Source organism: Poecile atricapillus, chromosome Z (genome assembly GCF_030490865.1).
Source record: "Poecile atricapillus isolate bPoeAtr1 chromosome Z, bPoeAtr1.hap1, whole genome shotgun sequence".
NCBI lineage: Eukaryota > Metazoa > Chordata > Aves > Passeriformes > Paridae > Poecile > Poecile atricapillus.
In genome coordinates, this window is record NC_081289.1 from 143,516,965 (window position 1) to 143,537,959 (window position 20,995).

The 20,995-nt window shown below is 41.7% G+C and overlaps 1 protein-coding gene across 9 annotated transcripts in view; it reads right to left on the reverse strand.

The window, feature by feature from the left end:
* LOC131592608 (zinc finger protein 532-like) overlaps positions 1–20,995 on the reverse strand; it is a 33,307-nt gene that overhangs the window by 11,670 nt on the left and 642 nt on the right. Inside the window, exons 2-7 of one of the 9 annotated variants that reach the window (XM_058864216.1) lie at positions 19,889–20,032; positions 19,312–19,421; positions 18,188–18,341; positions 9,923–12,282; positions 5,167–5,348; positions 2,114–2,290 (exon numbers count right to left, since the gene is read on the reverse strand). In XM_058864216.1, coding sequence (XP_058720199.1) covers positions 2,114–2,290; positions 5,167–5,348; positions 9,923–12,282; positions 18,188–18,257 — 2,789 coding nt within the window. In that variant the 5' untranslated portion in view covers positions 18,258–18,341; positions 19,312–19,421; positions 19,889–20,032. Of the gene's footprint in view, positions 1–2,113; positions 2,291–5,166; positions 5,349–9,922; positions 12,283–18,187; positions 18,342–19,311; positions 19,422–19,854; positions 20,846–20,995 lie in introns of those variants that run through there. The other 8 variants (XM_058864214.1, XM_058864213.1, XM_058864215.1 and 5 more) reach the window with 8 other exon arrangements.

The following is a 20,995-nucleotide window of genomic DNA, read 5'->3' on the forward strand; positions in this document are numbered from 1 at the left end:
TTTTTTCTCTAGAAAAAGGAACTTGTGGGATAATACACTTTTTACCGATAGTACCATAAATTTCCATAATTTGGCTGGATAAACAAGAATTTCACCAGTATTCAAAAAGAGATCAGCCATGAAAAATATCTTAGTGCCATTCCTAGACACTGTTTACTGAAAAAACAGAAAACCAAAGCTTAGAGTATGTTGTTACAGGAGAGATCTTCTCAAAGTTGAAAGACAAGACAGCTAGCCATTTCTCTATATTAAAATAATCTCATTTCATCCCACTGAGAATCCCTGCATATAGAAGTCATTTTTCAAATAGTTTAGTGCATCTGTTCTGCAGCAACTGTTTGTAATGTGATTGTAAATCACACAGTTCCAAGTAAATGGCAGAGGCAGGCTGCCAGATTCCCCAGGAGCCCAATTCCTGTAAACAGAGGAGTGTGACTTGCTCCAGAGTCCCTCAGCAGCCATGGGGCCAGAGGTCCTGGCACTGCTGAAGCCATGGCTTCACGTGACTGTGCCACACACCTGGGCTCAGGAATGAGGCTGGCAGGCTTGCAGTGGGTGCCAGTCACGCAGCCTGGGTGCTCCATGTCGCAGCACAGATAACTCAAATGTGAATGAATTGCTTCAAATACAACCTGTCAGCTCTGCTCCGAACTAGGCAAGCCAAGAACTCTGACCACTGTGAGGCCTGGAAAAATCCTACCGGTCACTCTGCATGGATTTAAGGCAGCATCGTGATTAAAACTGGCAAATTTAAAGGAAACACCACTTCTTAAGAGGAGTGCTCAGCTATGGATTCTGTGACTTATTACAGTAGCACCTAATAAAATTTCATTTCTTTTTTTTTTTAAATCAAAGTAAATGCATAAAGCAATACAATTATAAGTGCATCTATATGGAAAGAAAACTAATGCTAAATACTTAATTCATGAACCTGATCACAAACAATTTGGCAGATCTAACCAGAGTTCAGTTTTCATATGTGTAGTATCTTACACAAACAGTGATCTTAATCTTTTAGATTTCTCTAATGAGAACTGTGGGAACCTGAAAAAACATTTTCAACACTGGTATCTCACAGCTTCTGACTGATACCATACTGAATTAAAACAATGTATCATTTCCCACTAGGCAGAAATGCCTTCATTTGGTATCAAACATGGCAAGTTTGTTGCCATTTTGCTTTGATGGAGGTGTAAACAAAGGTAAAATATCTCTTGTTCAGATGTTAGAAGAAATAGTGAGAAACTGAACTCTTACGAACGCTGGTTATTACATCACATGATCCCTTCTACGTTCTTGAGCCAGCAAATTGTTACCATGCTGGTGCTCTGTGCACGCCCCAGAGAAAACATGGAGCTCAATCCCTAACTGCTCTGAACAGAGCATCCGTAGCAGTGAGGAAGAGGCAGATGGAGGACAAGGGGTGCTCAGAGAGGCTCAGACCCAAAGGCTAGAGGAGTCTGCACACACAGCAGCACCTGCTGCCTTCAGCAGAGCTCACCAGTGTCCAACAGCTTTAAAAAAAGACCCTGAAGCTGAGCCCAGCCTGTGCCCTGTGTCACCACCTTCAGCAAACTACCACCTTTATGGCCAACTTTCCTAGCTACAGAACGAAACCACTTCTGCTTTAAGCCAGAAAGAGATTACCTATTGGAAAAAAGCTTTTATAAGCAGATAAAATCACTTTTTTTCAACTTTTCAACCACATTATGAAAATCACCACATAAGCACTGATGAGTGTTAGCAACTCTTTTTGGAATCACATTATTTTAATTCACAGTAAAAAAGTAAACAAGCTGAACAGATTAAAACATCAGAACGAGCAACACTCTGACTACCTGTCCAAATAATTGGCGTAATTACATTTTGCACTCACACTCTTGTAGCATGCAATGCTTAAAGACCTGCTAGTGAATTCAGAGAAATGTCACCTTTGCCCAATGAACTGCCAGCTGAAAAATCATGAAAGCACTGGAGAAATCCCATATTACCAGCAGGCTGACAAACTGGTGGATGTCAGAGGTGACTTTTACGACTGCAAGCACAGGACAGAATGCAATTTCATGGGTCATTCAAATGCAGGCAAGTGCAGTAGAAGATGAATTTTGCTTACTTTGGTTCGCCTATCTTGATACCCGGGTGTTGTGTGTAGGCATGGGAGTGCGTGCTGGGAGCAGATTTAAATGCCATGGGACAGATAGGACACTTGTAAAAGACTTCACAGTGACAACCTTGAATATGAGACTTGAGTGCCGCCACGTCAGAGTACACAACATTGCAGTGCACGCAGCTGCGGAGAGAGCGGAGGAGAGTCAGTGCAGCCCTGCCCCAAGCAGTGCTGGACAAAATCAACATGGATTTTCAAGCAGAGGGAAGAGAGAAACACACATTGATAACAACTGGATAAAACTACATTACTTTGTCAACTTAAACAACCCCGTAAGAATCAACATAACCAGTGATTTGTGGATCACAAAGTCAGGGGGAAGAAATTTCACACATTCTCATTTGAAAATCTAAGAGATGTAAGGTCAGAACATGTTTTTATGTTATTACAATACAACAGATAGAAAGGTGGATAAATACTCTATTGATTGCACAAAAAAAGCTTAAATCTTCTGCAAATTTGGAAGGCGATCTGCCAGAACGCATTTTCATCACATGCAGGGTATTGTTTAAAGTACACCACAGGAATTTAGAAACTACCACCAAATGGAAAACCAGTAAGGAAAATATTTTCACCATTTCTGTTGTTTAGATTTAATTAAGATATACTGGTAATGATTTTCTGTACATGTAATCAAATCAGCACTTGGATTGAAACTCAGGAAAACGAAACCAAATCCCTACTATCAGATCAATATATCATATGGAAATTCAGAAAATATTTTTCAAAAACATACTTCTGCTGTGTCGAAAATTAGTGACCTTTCTGCATCTACTCTAAAATGAAATAATTAAAAAATCGAATTAATATTAGAACATAAGAATTTTTATATACACAACGGTCCCCTTTTATGCCCTACATTTCAGGTACCTAATGCTCCCAAATCAGTCCAAGAACACAGTGCAATCAGCAATTGCCTGTCAAATAAGACAATTTCTTATTGATCAATATTTTGCATTAAGACTTTTACAAACTTTTTAAATGTAGAAGACCTCCACCCTTCCAGAATTTTAATTTTAGCATCTATCATGGCAGTATGATTGTTGTCATATAAATAGCAATTTAAATTTTTTAATAGTTTTAGTGCCCTGATGATAGCAATAAAGCAGGAAATACAGTTCTACATTGCATTCAAGGATCCCTTTTTATTTTTAAAATTTATCACCCTTGAATTTTATGAAGTGTCATCCTTTCTTTTTCTGGGCATTTAATTTATACTCTTAATAATATTCATTGAGTTTATACCCATCTAATCTCTGCTTCTCAATGCATTCTCTAAAGCAGATCATTCTGGTCTTTTTTGGGTCTGTTAAGATCTTCTGTGCTCATACAGAGCAGAGCACATCTTCACAGCTATATACAGTGTGACACACTCAGTAACACATCTGCTCCTGAGCTGTTCCTCCAGAGGACCAGGTGGCATTTTCACCTTCCCATGACACCCTTTATTCTTTAGTGATGCCACATAACAACTGATCCTCAGCATCCACCATTGTATATTACACAGTTCCTAAGGACCAAGCCTTCCTCTCTGTTCTGGGACTGTTCTAATAACCTCTTGCTTTCACCTTGGCAGGATGCACTGAAACTTCAGGCTGAAGCTTTCAGCTGATTCAGTGCTAGATAACTAGCCTAAATAACTGGAATCAAAGGGAACTTCTTGGCAGAGGCCCTTTGGAAAGGCAACACAGGGTCTGCTGCTCAGGTAAAAGCACCACAGTTCTAAGTAGAGGCTGAGGAGTGTAAGGAGGGAGACAGTAACATTCCCAGAGATCCTTTTGCTTGCCTGGGTGACTTTGGTTTAGTCTCACCACATCAAGAAATTCTGACTCGGTGTGACATGAGATGTTTATGAAACATCTTGAAAAGTTTAGTGACCCCCAGTGAAGGGGATGAAGAGCCGGTGTTACTGGGGCAGGCCAGGAGTCCCTAGAAGTGATTCTGTGTACAAACCCAAGACATCCATTAGAGGGAAGAGCAATGGAGTGCAGGAAGCAGATGGAAGGAATGCAGGACAAGACAGACTACTGCTTGAGAGAAAAGGGTAAAAGAAAAGAGCCCAAAGAAATTAAAAGATCTTGAAGTTGTGTCAGGCCATGGATTTGAGCTGAAAACAGAGGCTTGATGCAGTAAAAATGATTTTTTCCCTTAGGGGAAGATTGCACAGCCATCCTGGAAAATGAACTGTGGCGCCTTAAGGGTGGAAGGAGCTACCTGCTCAAAGATGTAGAATGGCCTTTTTGCAGGCAGACAGCGTGAAGTGGACGTGTTTTTGGAGTGCTAAGCAAAGCTCGGGCTAAGGGTGGCTCTTCTGATCTCTTGCTGTGTGCCTGCCATTTAGTGCAAGGAAAATTCTAACAGAAAACATTTTTTCAAGTCTTTCAAAATGAAACATTTCTATGAAATGCCTCTGCTCCCCATTTTCTCAGTGAGTTGCCATTACAGGGAAACATAAAAGTCAAAGGGAAACTAAAGAGAAACAAAGGAGAACCAAAAGATCAGGCTGCTTGAGAAAGGCAGCTTCCAAGTGATGTAATGCCAAGGATTCTTGACTTGCCATAGAAAAGAGAACAACCAGACAGGTGCAGTATGCCCATCAACATCTCAACCATACATTCTGGAAGTACTGAAAATGACTGTTCTACCAGAGAGAACAATCTGAAATTCAGTGTTCTGAAAAAATTAAAGATTTTTTTTTTTTTTTAAATGAAATTAAGACAATGCATCTGAATTCTCTAGACTTTTATAAACTGTTGAGTCCTGAATCTGTGTGATACTAGCTAATATTCTGATTTAATCATATACAAAAGTGGATGCCCAGAAAAAAACAGAATCCTAATGTATTTATTCCAAAATTTTAGTACTAATAGTACTGTTTCCATGACAATCTTAAACCCATGAAGCTGGTATTGTCCAAACAATGCTTATGAAAACGGAAAATCACTTTTAAAACCATAAATTATACATAAATTGACAACAAAAGGAATCATTATACTGACCGAAACCCAACTCTTCGGGTATAATGCAGGCAGTTCTTAGTGACATGGGTCTGGAAGTGGACAGATCTGCAGATTGCTCCACATTCAGGACACGTGTATGGAGATTTATGCTGATGAATTCTCTGGTGTGATGCAAAACTGCACTGGTTAGGAAGCAGCATCTGGCAGATATTGCATGTCTTCTAAATGATAAACCAGAATAGATGAGACAAAAGGTTTGGTTCAGCTCTACATAAAGTCTTGTGTCAAACACTGCAATATAGCAAATAAAGGTTAAATGTCATAACTCAGATGGGACCCAAAGCAGTAGGCAAGTACAAACACAAGCCCTGCTGACAGAGCTGGCAGGTGCTGGTAGCCAGACTGACTGGCATTCTGGGCCACAAAGCTCCTTCATACACCACTGACCACAAGAGACACGCATGGGTTTACAGAAATATTACTCAGGTGCCTTCCCAGATTACCTTAATAGTGCAAGGGGCCTACATACAACTCCAAAATCAAATTATCACTATTGTCTCTTATGGCTTGGGACTTGTGAACCTCACCAGTGACTTGCAAAGATTTAAAATCAAACCCAAGACTCCTTCATGACACCAGTATTTTTTTTTAACATGTATTTGTATATTTTTAGGAATGTTCTAAGAGTCTGGCATATGTAGTGATGTGTATACTCTGCAAGAATATTGATCAAAAAAAGACCTTCAGAGCTGCATTATAAATTATTTACTAACATATGCATGAAGACATCCTGAAATAAATGCTTTGGGAGCACTGTGGCCTAGTGTGGTTGAGCACAGTCTTTGTACAACGAGAGTTCTCCAATGTCCTGACACAGCAAGATGGCAAAATGCAAACCACTGCATATTACAGCATGTTAAGCAAAGAAAACCTGCCATCACTGCAATGCAGATTCCACTGGCACTCCTGTGAGCCCACTACAGTACAGCTCAGCATGGGCAGATGCACTGCTGTCCTGCAAGGCTCTGCCTGAGTTCAGCTATCTACAGGGATTTCAAACTGGCACCTGCTCAGAGCCTCTGGGACACAGTAAGGCTGTATTGAGACACACAGAAATACTCACTTTGAAATGCCAAATACTTGGCCTTAATTGACCAAACAGTGGCCAGATGTGGGGGACTCACAGCCTCAGGCTGACCAGAACCGTTTTGGGTTGTTAACTTTGTTGTAAGCTCAGCTAAAGGCAAAACCCTACAACTAGCCACAAGCACCACATTTACTGGGCTCAGTACCATTCCCCAAATCTCTCCTTGGCTGTTCCTATATTAACAAGCTGTAATACAATACTGGTGGATCTGTAGCATCATTTGATTACGTAAGAAAACAGCAAACCAGAACTTCTTATTCCAGTAATAGAAACATTTGGCGGTTTCATAGTCCTTCCAAAGCCTTTGGCTTGCAGGACTTCTGAAGGAAACCGGGATGAGATACACAGAAGAGCCACACAACATTCCAGCTCAGTGATCTTCCTGATTTTGCAGCAAGCTGCCAGACTCATTTGCTGACCCAACATGCCAATAATGCTCTTAGCTAAGGCCCCTGCTCTGCTATTTCATTGAGTACAGAAAATGTTTAATTTTAATTGATTACAGTAGAACAAGAAGCATCTACTGCGAAATTCTGACATTCAGCACGTTTGCTTACCATTTTATTTTGGGCTTAAGGTGGCATTAACTTCCAGTCTCTCATTCCAACCCACACCAAAATAAAACACAGTTTGTGAAAATCATCACCTGCCTGCATTTAAAGTCAAAGTTTCAGAAAAAAAAAAGGGTTAGAAGGAAAAATGGTGGAGGTGGAAAATAAAGATACACACATACGCTGAGTATGAAGGGAAATGAGCTATGCAGTTTCCATGGGAGCTATATACTCCTATCTATAACTAAGAGAAATATTAACATTCATTAGCCCAGATTTGCTACCTTTTCCCCCCAGCAAGTAGATGAGGGTTTCATTCAGCCAGAAAACCTGTCAGTGAGTCAGGGTTAATATTCCTTTAACAGGAATATTAATGGCAATAAAAAATTAGAAAAAGGTAACAACTTTATAGGGAATGTATTTTCATTGCTGAGATTACTCTACCATTGCTTATTTTAAGCAAAACATTCTGCCTTCATAACAGGAATATAAAAACAGCTACTTACTCATTGGAAACATCAAACTATACATTTTCCATTTCAGGAGCAATTAGAAGGGGTACTAGAAAGAATAGTAAACTACAAATAACCTTTTTCCTATTACTTGTTTGCAAAATCTAAGTGTTTCTTTTTATTCTTTCTTTCTTTCTTCCGAAGAAAAAAATAACAAACTCATCTAACTTTCCTGTCTTCTTCCCCCCACAATAATGGCAGTTTTACAGCAAAAAGCCAGTGCCAAGCACTAAGAAGGAAAATAAGTCAGAATATTTCTCATCCAAGAAATCTTGGATGACTTCTTCTGATTTCTCACGAGGTAACATCTAATGAAACAGTAGCAACATATTAGTAATAAATGCCTATACAGAGTCTTTCTCCAGGAAACACTACCCCTACAGGATGCAACCAAACACAATGTAAAAAACAGCGGCTGCTTGACATATGAAAAAGACTATGAAAAATGTTTAATTAATATTTAAAAGGATATTTCAACAAAGAACATTTAAAACTACATTTATTAAGTGTTCTTTTCAAATGGAAGAACATTAAAATAGCGCTTCTTTTCACTCAGTGTTTTGTGGAATTTTTTTAAACCTGCAGTTCTTAAGCAGAGCAAGTTTCCATGAGGATACACAAATACCCTGACAGGCAGCAGGCAATGCCAGCTGATCCTGCAGCTCTAGGGGCTTCCCTCCTTGAATAGCAGTACCTGGGAACCCACACTTCTCTCTCCACCTCCCTGCAGCTGCATTTTGACATTCTGTGAACATTGCAACTGCTTTCCTTTAGTAAATGACCAGGATAAACAGTACTTAAAGGACATGTATGGAGAGCAAACTCAGCAGCAACAGGGAAAAAGCACCAGACAGAGGGAGAAAGGGAAGGGCAAAAGGTTTAGTTTACTTGGCCATAAAGACAAAAATCCTCACACCCCAAAAGTGAGAACATAATTTCATCTTTGTTCTCTTTTTTCATTTCTATTTTAGCCTCATCCTCCCAACCTATTCTCAGTCTCTCACCCAACTGTTTTGTCTTGGCGCTTCTTACTTGCTTGATTTTCCAGTACCAAAACCAATAGGTTTTTGCAAGGACAACTGGATCTTAGAAGGAATGTTACCTAATGGGCTTATTATGGGAAAAATCCTATCTACAGTCAATAAGCACCACCAAATCAGTTAGCTAAAAACCTTCAGTATTAAGCAACTCGAGCTGGTGCAGAATATACTCATGGTCAGCTATTAGATCCTGTTCAGCACTGCAGCAACATCTATGGATAGACATGTTCTGCTGGAGGAAACTCCCTTAGGTAGGCACACTTGTACTATCTTACAAAGAGAAATTCACTTGCATGGCATTCCACTTGGAATCCAGGCTATTTCATTCTAACTCTGCTAGCCAGTTAAAGGGAGGAGCTAAGGCAGAGCCACACAATCAAGGTTATTTCCACGTGCAAATCTCTTTACATTACTACCTGTAGTGGTAGGTGCAGTGGAGCTGCTTCATGGTACAGAATAGGTCCTACATGTAGTGAATATATCCTAACAGGAACCTGCCTGTGCTCCTGGGACAAGAGCATTTTTTCCTGTCTGCAGGATTTAAAAATTTTTAGCTTGTCCACTGTTGTGTGATTCCCAGGAAGACTCCTAGGGCATTCCTGTCTTGAGCATGCTTGCAGGTTTTCACCTTCCCCTGCAGCAAGAAGCTGGAGAACCAAGCTCACCTGAATGCTTTGAAACACACCAGAATCCCTTTTAATTGGCACACCCCAACAGAGATCCAACCAAATCATTTAATTAACCACCTTCACTCTGACAGGATTATAAAATACATCGCACACTGATTAATATTAAGTTTTATTGAATGACGTATTTCTTTCAGGTCAGGCCGCATACATTAGTAAAGAATTTTCAAATGGTTTTTAAGTTGAACTCATTAGCATTTGTAAGAGAAAAAGAAACCCAACCAACTAAACCAATAGTCACACAGAAGGGAAGATGTGCAAGTGAGAACAGCACTTTGCACTTTCTGAGGAAGAGCTGAGGCAAACAGCAGGCATTTCTGTCAGTAGTCAGTGTGCCATTTGTCATTGCCTGAGTCCCTCCCTGCACATGAGGGGAATGCCTCGCTCACTTAGGGCACTTGGTGAAAACTCTAAAACCTGAAGACCAATCGAGAATGAATCACTTGGAGCTATCATTCAGATTGAATAGACGGGCTGTTAATGAGGGTGCCAATTAAGTGGATTCCACAGGCTAGTCAAATTCCAAAGCACAGAAAGAAGCATTAACATATTATTAGTAAAACCCATTATTATTTTCTGTATTATAATGTTCAGCTGTAAGAAATCTAATGTTAAATTTTATCAAAAATATACAGTGTCAATTTCAGACTTCAGGGGCCTAAAAAGATTCTAGGAAAAAGTCTTATTTAAGAAGTGTTGACATTCACTATGTAAGTGCTTGCAAGACTTTTTATGGTTTTTGTTTATCATTTTAATCACAGAGGTTCAGATAATTAACAGCTAAATGAAAGTAAAAACATATCCAAAGTCTCCTAGGCTTATAGATGAAACATTGGAATGTAAACATAGGATACTCTACTTGTCCACTTGTGTCTGCAGCCTGCTGGAAATGAGTTGCAAGAGATGTCTCATCTTGGAAAACTTCATTGCACTCCAAACACTTTAGACTATGTCTACAGAGTTTCGATGGATCTTCATCTAGCGGCATTGCTGGAATGACAGGAGAGCTCGCAGGGGCCGAGATCACTGTCCCAGTTAAGCCAGTCTGGATCTTTGTTACGGAGTGCGTGCCAGCTCCCCCTGGGCTCTGGAGCACGGCCGCAGCGGTATTGCTGGAAGGAGATGCTATCATTTGATCTGCTGGGACTGGTTTTAGGATCAGGTGGGAACACTGCATCACGACGCCTTTCTCCTTGTGCCCACGAGCGTGGGACAGGAGACTACATTTATTGTAGAAAACTAAATTCTTTGTACAATGATTACAAGTCACTTCAATTCGCACACTCCTCCTGTCATAATGCTGGGTCAGGCTCTTCTCGAGAGCAAACGAGTCGCCACACTCTAAACACTTGTAACCTCGTGTTGGTAGCGTGATTCCGGCATTGGCAGGGGGGCTAAGGTTTGGGATGTAAACTGGTACGGGATTGACACTGCTCAGCACCTTATTGAATGCTTCCACTACAGAGCTCTGTAGAGATGACACCACCTGCACTCGAGACACTTTTTTTGAAGGCTGGGAGGCAGCTGCAGTAATTATTGCCTGCTTGATTTGCTGCTGGGGTTTTGTTAGCACTTGGCGCAGTTCAGTGGTGGTTTGAGCACCCTGAGGCAAAAGGTTAAGGTTGGCAAGATGGACTGTCTTTGGCACAAGTTTGGCACTGGCAAGGCTCGATGCTGGCACCACAACTGTCTGCTGCTGGATGGCGTTGGCAGCTTTGATAATGGCACTGCTGGCGCTCTGCACGGACGCAGCAGAGATGACAGTGGCTTTCACTGTGGTGTTGTTAGCCAGCTTCAGATTGATCACTTGGGAACCTGCTGTTTTCACTGCCGAAACAGGCAGGAAGGCAGTAGCCACGGGTTTGATAGTGACCTGCTTGGGAGCAAGTTCTGCAGATCCAACTGCATTGCTGACAACTGAGGACTGCAGAGGAGCTCTGGGAGGAGAGGAGAGAACAGCAGCTGAAGTTGGTGAGGACAGGAGAGATGTCATGGAGGTTACCATGGAAGAACTCTGTTCTGCTTTTTTACCAGGGTCCAAATCGACTTCTGGCAAAACTCTAGTAACAGTTCTCTTGATCTCCCCAGAAGAAGTCTTGATGGTTTTTATGCGAACCTTAGGAATTGCTGGTGTCGACCCTGCGGGAGAAGATGGAGACCCTTTGCTACTGTTCTCACTTGAGACGCTTCTGGGACTATCAGGCGGTTTGACAGACGGCTTCTTAGCACCATCAATGAGACTCTGCGACTCAGGAGATTTCTCAATAGCCCGGGGACTTTCACTCATGTCTTTTGGTAACGGAGAAGGCTCTCCTGAATTAGACTGTAAATCTTTACTGCTATCTGTAGCTGCCTTTTTAGCACTCAGGGCTGCAATTGCAGCAATGCAGGACGAAAGCTTTGCTGATGACTTTGCTTTGGACTGGGAAATGCTGGCAAGATTTGCATCACATTTTTCAGTACTCAGTTTTCCATCAAGTACCCTGTTCTCAAGAAGCTTCTCAGAATTGTCTTTTAGTAACTTGTCTTCTGTTTTTCGAGTTTTAAAAGGCTCATAGACACCTAAATTCATGGAGTTTGTTTCTGTCTCTCGTTTAGCAGTTTTATTTTTATCTATGCTACTTGAAACAGTGATTCCAGATTTAATTAAGTTCTCCCCTCCAAGTGCCTTTAGTTTGTCATACTCCTGCTGAGATAGAGATCCTGCCAAGACATTTGCTCTGAAATTTGCACGCATCTCCTCTTTATCTGGTGGGTCATCTACCTCAATTCTCTCATCATCATCAAATTCTTCTGCACTTGATATTGGGCTGAACTGGTTGAAAGCTGAATCCTTCAGTGTAGTCTCAGAAGCTGACCCATCATCTTTAAGTGATTTCCCTTCATCTTTGCTGTAACTCTCAAGAGCCGCTGATGTTAGGAAGCCATTGTGCAAGCTATTGCCTGTGGAATGGTGGCCATCCTTATCCAGACCTTCGGAAGAATCAATAGTACGCACATTTTTCACGATGACGCTCACCCCAACATCAGATGATGATGGGACATGGGAGTCTTCATCTGCGTGAGCATTCTGTTTTATGTGGCTTTCGTGGTCATCATGTCCAGATTCAATAGCTGCTTTGGGATCTACCATGTCTGGTATGTCAAAGGCTGCAAGAAGGTCATCAAAATCTGGGGTCTTCATATCCCCCATGGCCATGTATTTGATTGTTAGAAAATCTGTAAAATAAACAGAAAGTCATCACTTTAAGCTCTAGTAGCACAGTCTTATACAAAACAAATACTTGTTCACATCTGCCATGCAAAGAAGTGTTATTTCACTTCTGAAGTAGTGTTTTCAGAGATTATACATTACAGAACAGTGTTCCAGTCCAAGTATACAGTTGTATTATTACACCAAGAACTACAGTAATTCATAAACTCCACAGATGGTAACCTGGCAATTTTATTTTGGGCCCAAATTGCAGTGACTTTCTTCCAGTTCCCCCTCCTACACCACTCCCTTCTATCCTCACCTACCCAAGACTGCAAAATACCTGGATGTACATAAAAATAACACAAGACACTTGTAATTTCTCTTAAGTCTTGACTTTCCTTAACAGTTGAGCTATTAATCTGAAGAGTAATAAACATCTGTAAGACTTAGGTATTCATCAACACTGGCTACCTGGAAGTCATTGTGGACTATGAGAATGCAACTGAGGAATATTTTTCAAGTATACTGGAATAGACCCAGACATTTCATGAAACAGCTTCAAATAAATGTAGAAGGGTTTGGAAATTTGTTTACACTGTTCACATAATGGTTTTGGGCCCTCTAACTTATGAAATCCTTAATACAAAAACAGATGTATGCATATTATCAAAACCACAGAGCAAGTTTCTATGAGGATTAAATGGAAAAGATGTGCAGATACCAAAGCATATCAAATCCATGTAAAATGACAGAAAGCTTTGACACAGCTTCTCATAATCCGGGATACTAATTAGTTGCGTTCTGGTTGTACATTTGTCCATAGGTGCCTTTTTACAGTTGTTGCATACACTCAAAAAGAGCTAGATAGTCTCCCTAGTCTGAAACTTCCTCTCATTACTTATCCTGGAGTTTAACATTTACCCATAACAATGAATTAAGGCCTGCTTACACAATTCCTCCAAGTATGTTTAAGATCACAACTGCCCAGCAGAGGAGACACAGTTGTCCTTTACTGAGAACTACTGAGAATGTTGCCCTTATCAAGAACTTCTCTCATTCTTTACACTTTTCAAGCAATCAAAGTTAAACAAAAAGGGAGATTGAGTCAGTTGTGATACACAAGGAAGAGAAGTTCTAACCTGGCCATTTTATTACTCTCTTCCTCAATATTCTAGGGCACCCATCTTGAGTATATAAACTATGTTTCCACCACAACTGCCAGGACTCTGCAGCCATATCCTTCCCCCCCCCCTTTTTGTTTTTTCCCCTCTACAAAACTTTTAGTACCTCTTTCCTTTAAGGATAAAACTCTGCCTTTTATCCAAGGTCAAAATCAGCTGACACCTTGGCTGCCAGACAAACCATGAGTCTAGTCCTTCTCTGGGTCAACATGATGCCTGTAAATACTTCAGAAGAGGAAATAAGACAAGCTCCTGGTTCCCTAGGAAATCATGATTTTCCAGGAACTGGAATTTCTTTGAAAAGTGCTCTGAGAATGCTTGAGAAAAGTCATACAGAAAACCAGTTTATTTAAAAATTCAAGCATTACTTTGCTTACTTATCATTAATGATAAAAGTAACAAGGAAAAAATATGGATATGGCAAACAGAATTACACAGCTAGGGAGCCACAAAGCAGTGAGGTGAAATGCTTCTGGGTTCTGCTTTTCTGATGGTGGTTGAGAGAACTTCTGGGAAGAGAACGAGTCTTAAAAACTTGAAATAACAGATTCTGAATATACCTTTACTACACGGTTTTCCTGAATCTCTTCAGTCACAACACTCACCCCATATCTGTGTGTCAGTATCTTACTGGAAGTAAATTCTGGGGGTGAACCAGCAGTGGTTCATTTGTGCTCATGCTTTCCCAAAGCACATGTGCATGACTGCCTATGTTGCTGTTTCTTTGGAAACACATCTCCTCAAATGTTTCCTATGAATACCATGAAGAAGATGGCATAGATTTTAGCTAAAGCAAGGCACTCCTTGTCCGTTCCACTGTCTTGCTTCTCCCTGTCAGCCTTTTTACTCCAGTACACCTGATACCACATCCAGTGAAGCACTCACTTGGGGAATTATGTCAAAACAAGAACCACACCATGAGAACTCTCTTCTGACAGTAGAAGAAGCAAGCAGGACAAGCAGGACTTAGAAGTAAACAGCTGCTTCTGAGGAACTGACTTTTTATTTTACTGCATGGAAATGTTATCACTCCTCCTCAACCCCTGTATGTGCACCTGTCCCAGGTGGAAAGACTCTAGCCATATGAGGGAAAAACAAACCTACCCTTTCATGTTCTCTGTTGAGATGGGGGAGACACAACAGAGAAACACACACATTTCTTCTTGTCAAGTCAGATTTATGTTGTAGCTCTGGCTTCAGGACACCTGCAGATTAGACCCAGCATTCTCCACAGAAAGACCAAGCTGCCTAGAAACTGTTGCTGAGATTAAAAGGTACTTTTCTGGGTAAAGCCAAGCAATTGGGAACACTCCAGTCAGAATCGTTCTGGGGAAGTTCAACAGCCTAATGAAGACAAGGAAATAGAATAACCTGGCAGCTCCCAGGCAGGTCCTATCTCCAAACTTCTCAGACCCCTAGTTTTTGTCTATCAGGCATAAAATCAGCTTCAAGCTTTTCAGAAATGGCAAAAAATCCTCCTCCCTTCCCAATACTTTTGCAATTAACATCCCGTACGCATGAAGGCTTCTATCATTTCAGGATCACAAGCATGGTCTTACATGCTCAAGTTTTACTTTTATTTAATCCTTAACCTCTGAAGAACCAACCAACTTTTCCTCCTTAACACTCACCTTCCTATTCATCCAGATCCTCCAAACAGCTAAACCACAAGTCTAACAACTTCATACAATTGCTTTAACTTGACCAGACCATCTTTTCTACCTTACTGAATTCCTACCCTTTGCCTTCAAATTCCACTTAAATCTCTAACTCCTTGCTTTTGTTCAGAAAATTACTCAACTTCAGTTTCCCTCAGCAGCAAGTCCATTTGTTATCAAAGGAAATAGGAAAACCACCAAATTTAACCTTCATCTACCTATGGCATTCATGTTCTTGTGACTACATTCCTTTACCTGCCCTAAACTCATTTGTACCACTGTTTGTACTACATACATTTGTGGACTGCACACCCTTTAGGACGGGGACCTTTTCTTTTGCACATCTTTCCAAAAACACCAGCATTCTTTCCAGTTTTGTGAAATGAGAACACTGAGAGAACACCGAGCCACCTCTTTTCAGGGTCTGGCACATGGCATCATCTTGGTTCTGGTATAGCCACATACAGAAATTAGTCCATTTCTTCTACTGAATCCCAGGCAGACACACTACTCCAGAGCAAAATTCCAGTAATCTGGAATAATTGCTCCACTTCCAGACAAGAGTAATGATGCCTAAGTAACATCAAGCTCATTCTAGAAGAAAATGCCTACACAGGGAGCAATAATACCAGCCTAACCAGCATAAAACCATACTTAGTTGGGTTTTGGTTTCTGTATTGCTGTGACAAGAAATTTCATCAGGTAAAGAAGACATAAGGGATTCAATCAGAATTATAGGAACATATATACTAACATTAAGCAAACTTCATCCTAATACACAGATTATGAGCAGATGATTGATTATTAGTAATTATGACTGACTTACACTTCCAGTCATTTGCTCTGAAAGCCAAGCGTTGTAGACAGACAAAGCAAAACGCTAATCTAACCACAAAACCTTCTTCAGGAAATGGGAACCACATCTCCAATCACAGCCACGCCTGGTTTGACATACTCAGGGCAAGTGGGATGTGAAAGAGGCCACTTCAACCACAGTCAGCAATGGCTCTCATGATCATATACAAGAACTACAGGTTTTTTTTCACTGTCAAAGGGCCCATGACCTGCAAAACCCAAACACCCCTTCCACAAATCACAGAAATTCCTTTTGTAATAAGCTAAGTAAATCTTACCCTAAGAAATTTCCATTTCTCAGGATAAAAGTCTTATTTAGCATCCATTTAGCAGCCACAGCATCAGTAAGGTCATGCCAGTCCTAACGTAAACATTTCTGTGAAGTATGGGGTGTTTCACAGTTAAAATTTATCCCAAGAACCTACTTTTTCTATATTATACACCATATCTTCCTACCTTCAAAAAAGGGGAAAATCCAATTTGTTTCCATGCTCAAGACTCAATGAGTAAGAGACTTAATCCACCATTCTGACAGCCAAAATAGTGTTGTTACTTGTCGTTTATGACTCCTTAGGAGCCTCATCCTTTAGTCCAACACATCAATTTTTGAACTGGGTATCTCAGGTTCTCTTTTGGTATGAGAAAACAAGAAGGGAAAAAGGAGGGGAATCTTCTGGAATCTGAACCATTGCTAGCACAGCTTGAAGGAAACCACACACAGCTGGTTCAAAGTCCAGGACAATCAACCTCTGGCAAGCAAAAAGAAAGGGATGTTTCAACACATGAGCAAGGAATCTCCTTATGCAGAACATGGGGCTGAACAGCCCATCCCCAGCTGGCCGCATGAAAACCACCTGCATTTATCAAGAGGTACAGGCCAGGGTTTGGGTCTAGCCACTTCCAAAATCCCTCCTAAAACAGGATTCCTAAAAAGCAGGAAAATCTACATACCATTCTTTTTGCAGTCTACTTAGAAATTAGTTACAATCATGGCTTCATTTTGTTCTTCTATATATAAAATAGTCTGGGGCACTAACAAGTGAATAATTCATATGCACAACAACAATGAAGAGAATTTTGAGATTCTCAAACTAATGCAGACTCAAATTACATTGTAATGGCACAAGCTTCCCACCTCTTTCCTTTAAGGCACTTTTTTTGAAGTGGATGGCAATTGTGGCCCAAGCACAGCATGAGCAGCTGCAGCTTCCCAGAGACCTCTCCCAGGCAGACAGGGCCCATCAGGGCAACAAGCAGGCCTGAGAACATTAGGGTCAAGTTTGGGTTTTTCCGAACATATATTCCTGGTACTCTGCTGCACATTTGTATTTTAACACATAGGCATATGGTTAGGAAAACAACAGTTAGTCAATTCATTCCAAAGAGACTTGGAATGTGATAAATCCCTACCCTCATTCTGGAGATCAAGTAACTGAGATCAGTGCAAAATGAGATCCTGGGTGCTGATACAGAAGACCAGCCCTCCAGCATTAGCATTTGCTGCTGGAAAGCTGGCCTGCATGCACAATCCAAATCTCCTGATGAAGAGCATTTACAGATATTGCTAGACTGAAAAAAGACAACTCACCAAGAACACTGCAGACTCCATCTATTCAGTTTTCTCATCTTACAGCCAACAAAAATCCCTGCAAATTCAAAATCTCCTTTGCTAAAAATAAAAATTCATAATACAGATAGCATTCAAAACCCCAAACAAAACAGATTCAAGGAATTTTGTCACAACTCAAGAACTCAGAATTTCAAAGCTGCCTACCATTCTGGCAGAAGGAAAAAAAAAATATCCCAAAAGATACTCTTGTGTAATGTATGAATTTTAGCTGACACTTGGAAAAGAACATGCATCCTCATCCGGAAAAGATCCTATTCCTACCATGCACCAAGAATTCCTGTTTGCAAGCATCATTCTGCTACAGACGTCTATAGTCAAATATAGACCCTCTGCATCCCGATGCTGAAGAACAGGAGCAGAAACCAGCACTGTGATCTGTCAGGCATTTTGCTCCACCACAAGCTATTCACTGCTCTATCAAACCTGAAAAACAACACACCACAGCTGCAGTAAAGCCCACGAACTCAGAATTTCAGGCCAAATGTTAGCATGCTATTTTCACTTTTCTACAATTAATAGCTCAATGCCTTACGTAATCTACTGCAGTCAGAAACAAAAAAGTTCCTTTGTATTGTCACCCTATAGCAGCCAGCACACAACTTACCCGGTATCCACAACCTCTCAAGGCTTCTAGGACTGTCTATTCTGCTGAGCACAGAGGAAAGAACCCTCATTTCACACCACAACAGAGTATTTCCAATGTTCTGCCTCCATATTATCTTGATTGTAGATTACCAAACCAGCTAACACAGCCAGGACTGGGAAGATTTTTAAAAAAATCACACTGGTTAGGATTCTAGAGTTGCTGATTTCCTGTTATAGGAACTAACAGTTCTAGCAAAAGAATCCCCCAGGCAAAATGTTTAGTGATCCACTGTGCAAGCTCTAACAGCCTTTGTTCTTCCCTTTGCTAGATTCATTACTGCTTCCTTCTCTCTGCCCCTCTCCCTCTCTCTGAATCCTTCAGATTTCACAATAAGATAAAAACATCAGCTCAAATCTAAGTACACACTTTGTATTTTCTAGTTGAGAAGGAAAAACTAAAAATTCTATCATTATCCATTGCTTTAAGTTAAAAGCAAGTCACCCCCCTGCAGCTGCTGCACTGCCCATCCGGTTTCCTATGCACAATATCGTAATTCACACCACTGATAATGAACTGGAGCTCCATCCAGTCCCCCAAAATATATCTTTCCACTTAGCTGCTGCAAAATCCTCCCCAGGTTAAAACAGTTTAAGAAAAGCCATCCATACTATTTCTTTGGCACAGGCTTTTTTGTCTGTAGGCAATACTAAATACATGTTTAACACCGAAGACCTTAATTAAAAACCAAGTATTGGGTCACTGAGATGTGGTCAAACAATAACGTGTAAATAACCAGACAGCAAATTCTGCACGTGTGAGTCTCTAATACAGCACAGAACAGCTCCCTGCCACAACTGGTCCACAATTCATGATTGTCATTCAGAGGCCTATTCCGTATCACTACACTGTGAAAAAAAACACGTATCTGGATATATTTCAATGAAAATACTGTATTTAGCCAAGATATCAGTAAGTTTTACAAGCTTTACAAATAATAGCTTTAATCCTATTAAAACTGGAGGACCTTGATAGCATTTCTTCAGTAACACTTAAACAATTGACTCCTTCCTAATGTGCCAAATGTGCAATCAGGATGTACCTCCACGCTATTGTTATATTCAGCCCAAACCACCACGTCTCACCTTGTGAACCTTGACCTTTGAGAGATTTTTTTAGCCAGCGCTCAGTTACTGCCACAGCCGCATTACCTCTGCAAACACCAAAGGGTTAAAGGCAGCCCCAATCAATAGGCCTACAAGGAAAAAAAAAAAAAGGGAAAACGAGTATGCCTTACAGCATCTTTTCAATGCTTTTATGCACAATTCTACAATATTGTTTCCTTCTGGCCTTAGAGAAAGGCACAGCAAACCCCCCCCTTAATGTCTCCTAAAGAAGCAAACCACAAGACAGCACCCTGTAAATAAAACAGCATGCAAAGCATCCTCAGTCACAAGCATAACTACAATTACAAATAATTCAATCCATTTTATTTAGTTTAGTTTTAAAATAGACTGCATAACCAGTGTCCCACCCTTGCAAAGCAAAAATATTTTAGTAAGGGTCATAAATCTCAGCTCTTGCCCATTCCTTAAGCATAAAAAGGCACGAAAAGCCAAAGTAATCTCAGTTACTGCAAATATGTACATTTACATACAGAACCCTTTATGACTACGTTAGCCACATACCAGTGCTGTGTGTCTAAAGTGTGCATTCACATACTGTTTTGGGATGGTATCTTTCTGCAAGCTCCTCTGCTTTTGGCTGCCATGAAGGGAGGAAGCTATCCCAGTGTAGTAGCTCAGTGACTGCATTGTGTTCAGGAGCTGATCTGCCTCAAACCAGTTCCAGCCGGTTCTGGTCACCCTACATAAAAAGCTATGGCAACCCTTGCTGAGTTGCCAACAAGACCCTGAAAATCGCAGGGGCTGTTTTTTGTGTGGCGTGGGCCGACACAGCCCTGTGCCCCGGCTCCCCTCTTGCCCGGCCCAAGCAGCCCCTGCTCCCCAGAGCCCCCCGCACGCTCCCTTGCTCGCCTCCCCCACTTACCTCCCACAACCTGGCTGAGAGCTGTGTGTGCGTGCCTGTCAGTAGCTAACAAAGAGACCGCAATAAAAATCCTCATAGGATCTCTCTTGCAGCACCAGGCAGGCTCGGCCACAGCCCTGGGAGACAGGCTGCTAACCTGGGCTGCTACCCCTCTGCTCCCCCAGATGAGAGGTGGCTACTCACACACGTCACATCTGCCCCCTCATGCCCACGGCCATGGGGTGCCCGATCAAGGGCTTCTCCCATCTGCCCTCCCCACTCCTCGTTCCATCTGGGGCCGCCCGAGTGGCATTTTCTGTGCTCTGAGCAGCGTTACTACAGAGTACCCACAAACGCGCCTCCCTCCCCTCAAGAAATCCATTTCCGCAGCAGCAAGATGCCTACAAAATAGTTCCTTTGCTCCCTCCTCGCAGCACCGACTTGGCTGCTACACTGATTTTTTTTGATTTTTTTTTTTTTTTCTTTTGCTATTCGATTATGCTGGAGGCCTTGAGAAGCAGCGAGCTGCAGCCCCACGGCTGAGCAGCCCCCCCCGCCCTCGGCTTGCACCCGCCGGCTGGGGAGGCCCGGCCGGGCTCTGCGCAGCTCCCACCCCGCAGACTGTGCGGTCCGACCGCCTGTCCGGCCCTGCGCCTCTCAGGCGATGCCTGCCCAGGGTCTCGGCCCCTGCGGTGCCCACGCCGCTCCGGGGGTCCGCACCCACCTGTGACCGTGGCCGCTCTGCTCCTGCCCACTCCCCTTCACCTCGGCCAGGCAAAGGCCTTCCTCCTGCATGGCCGA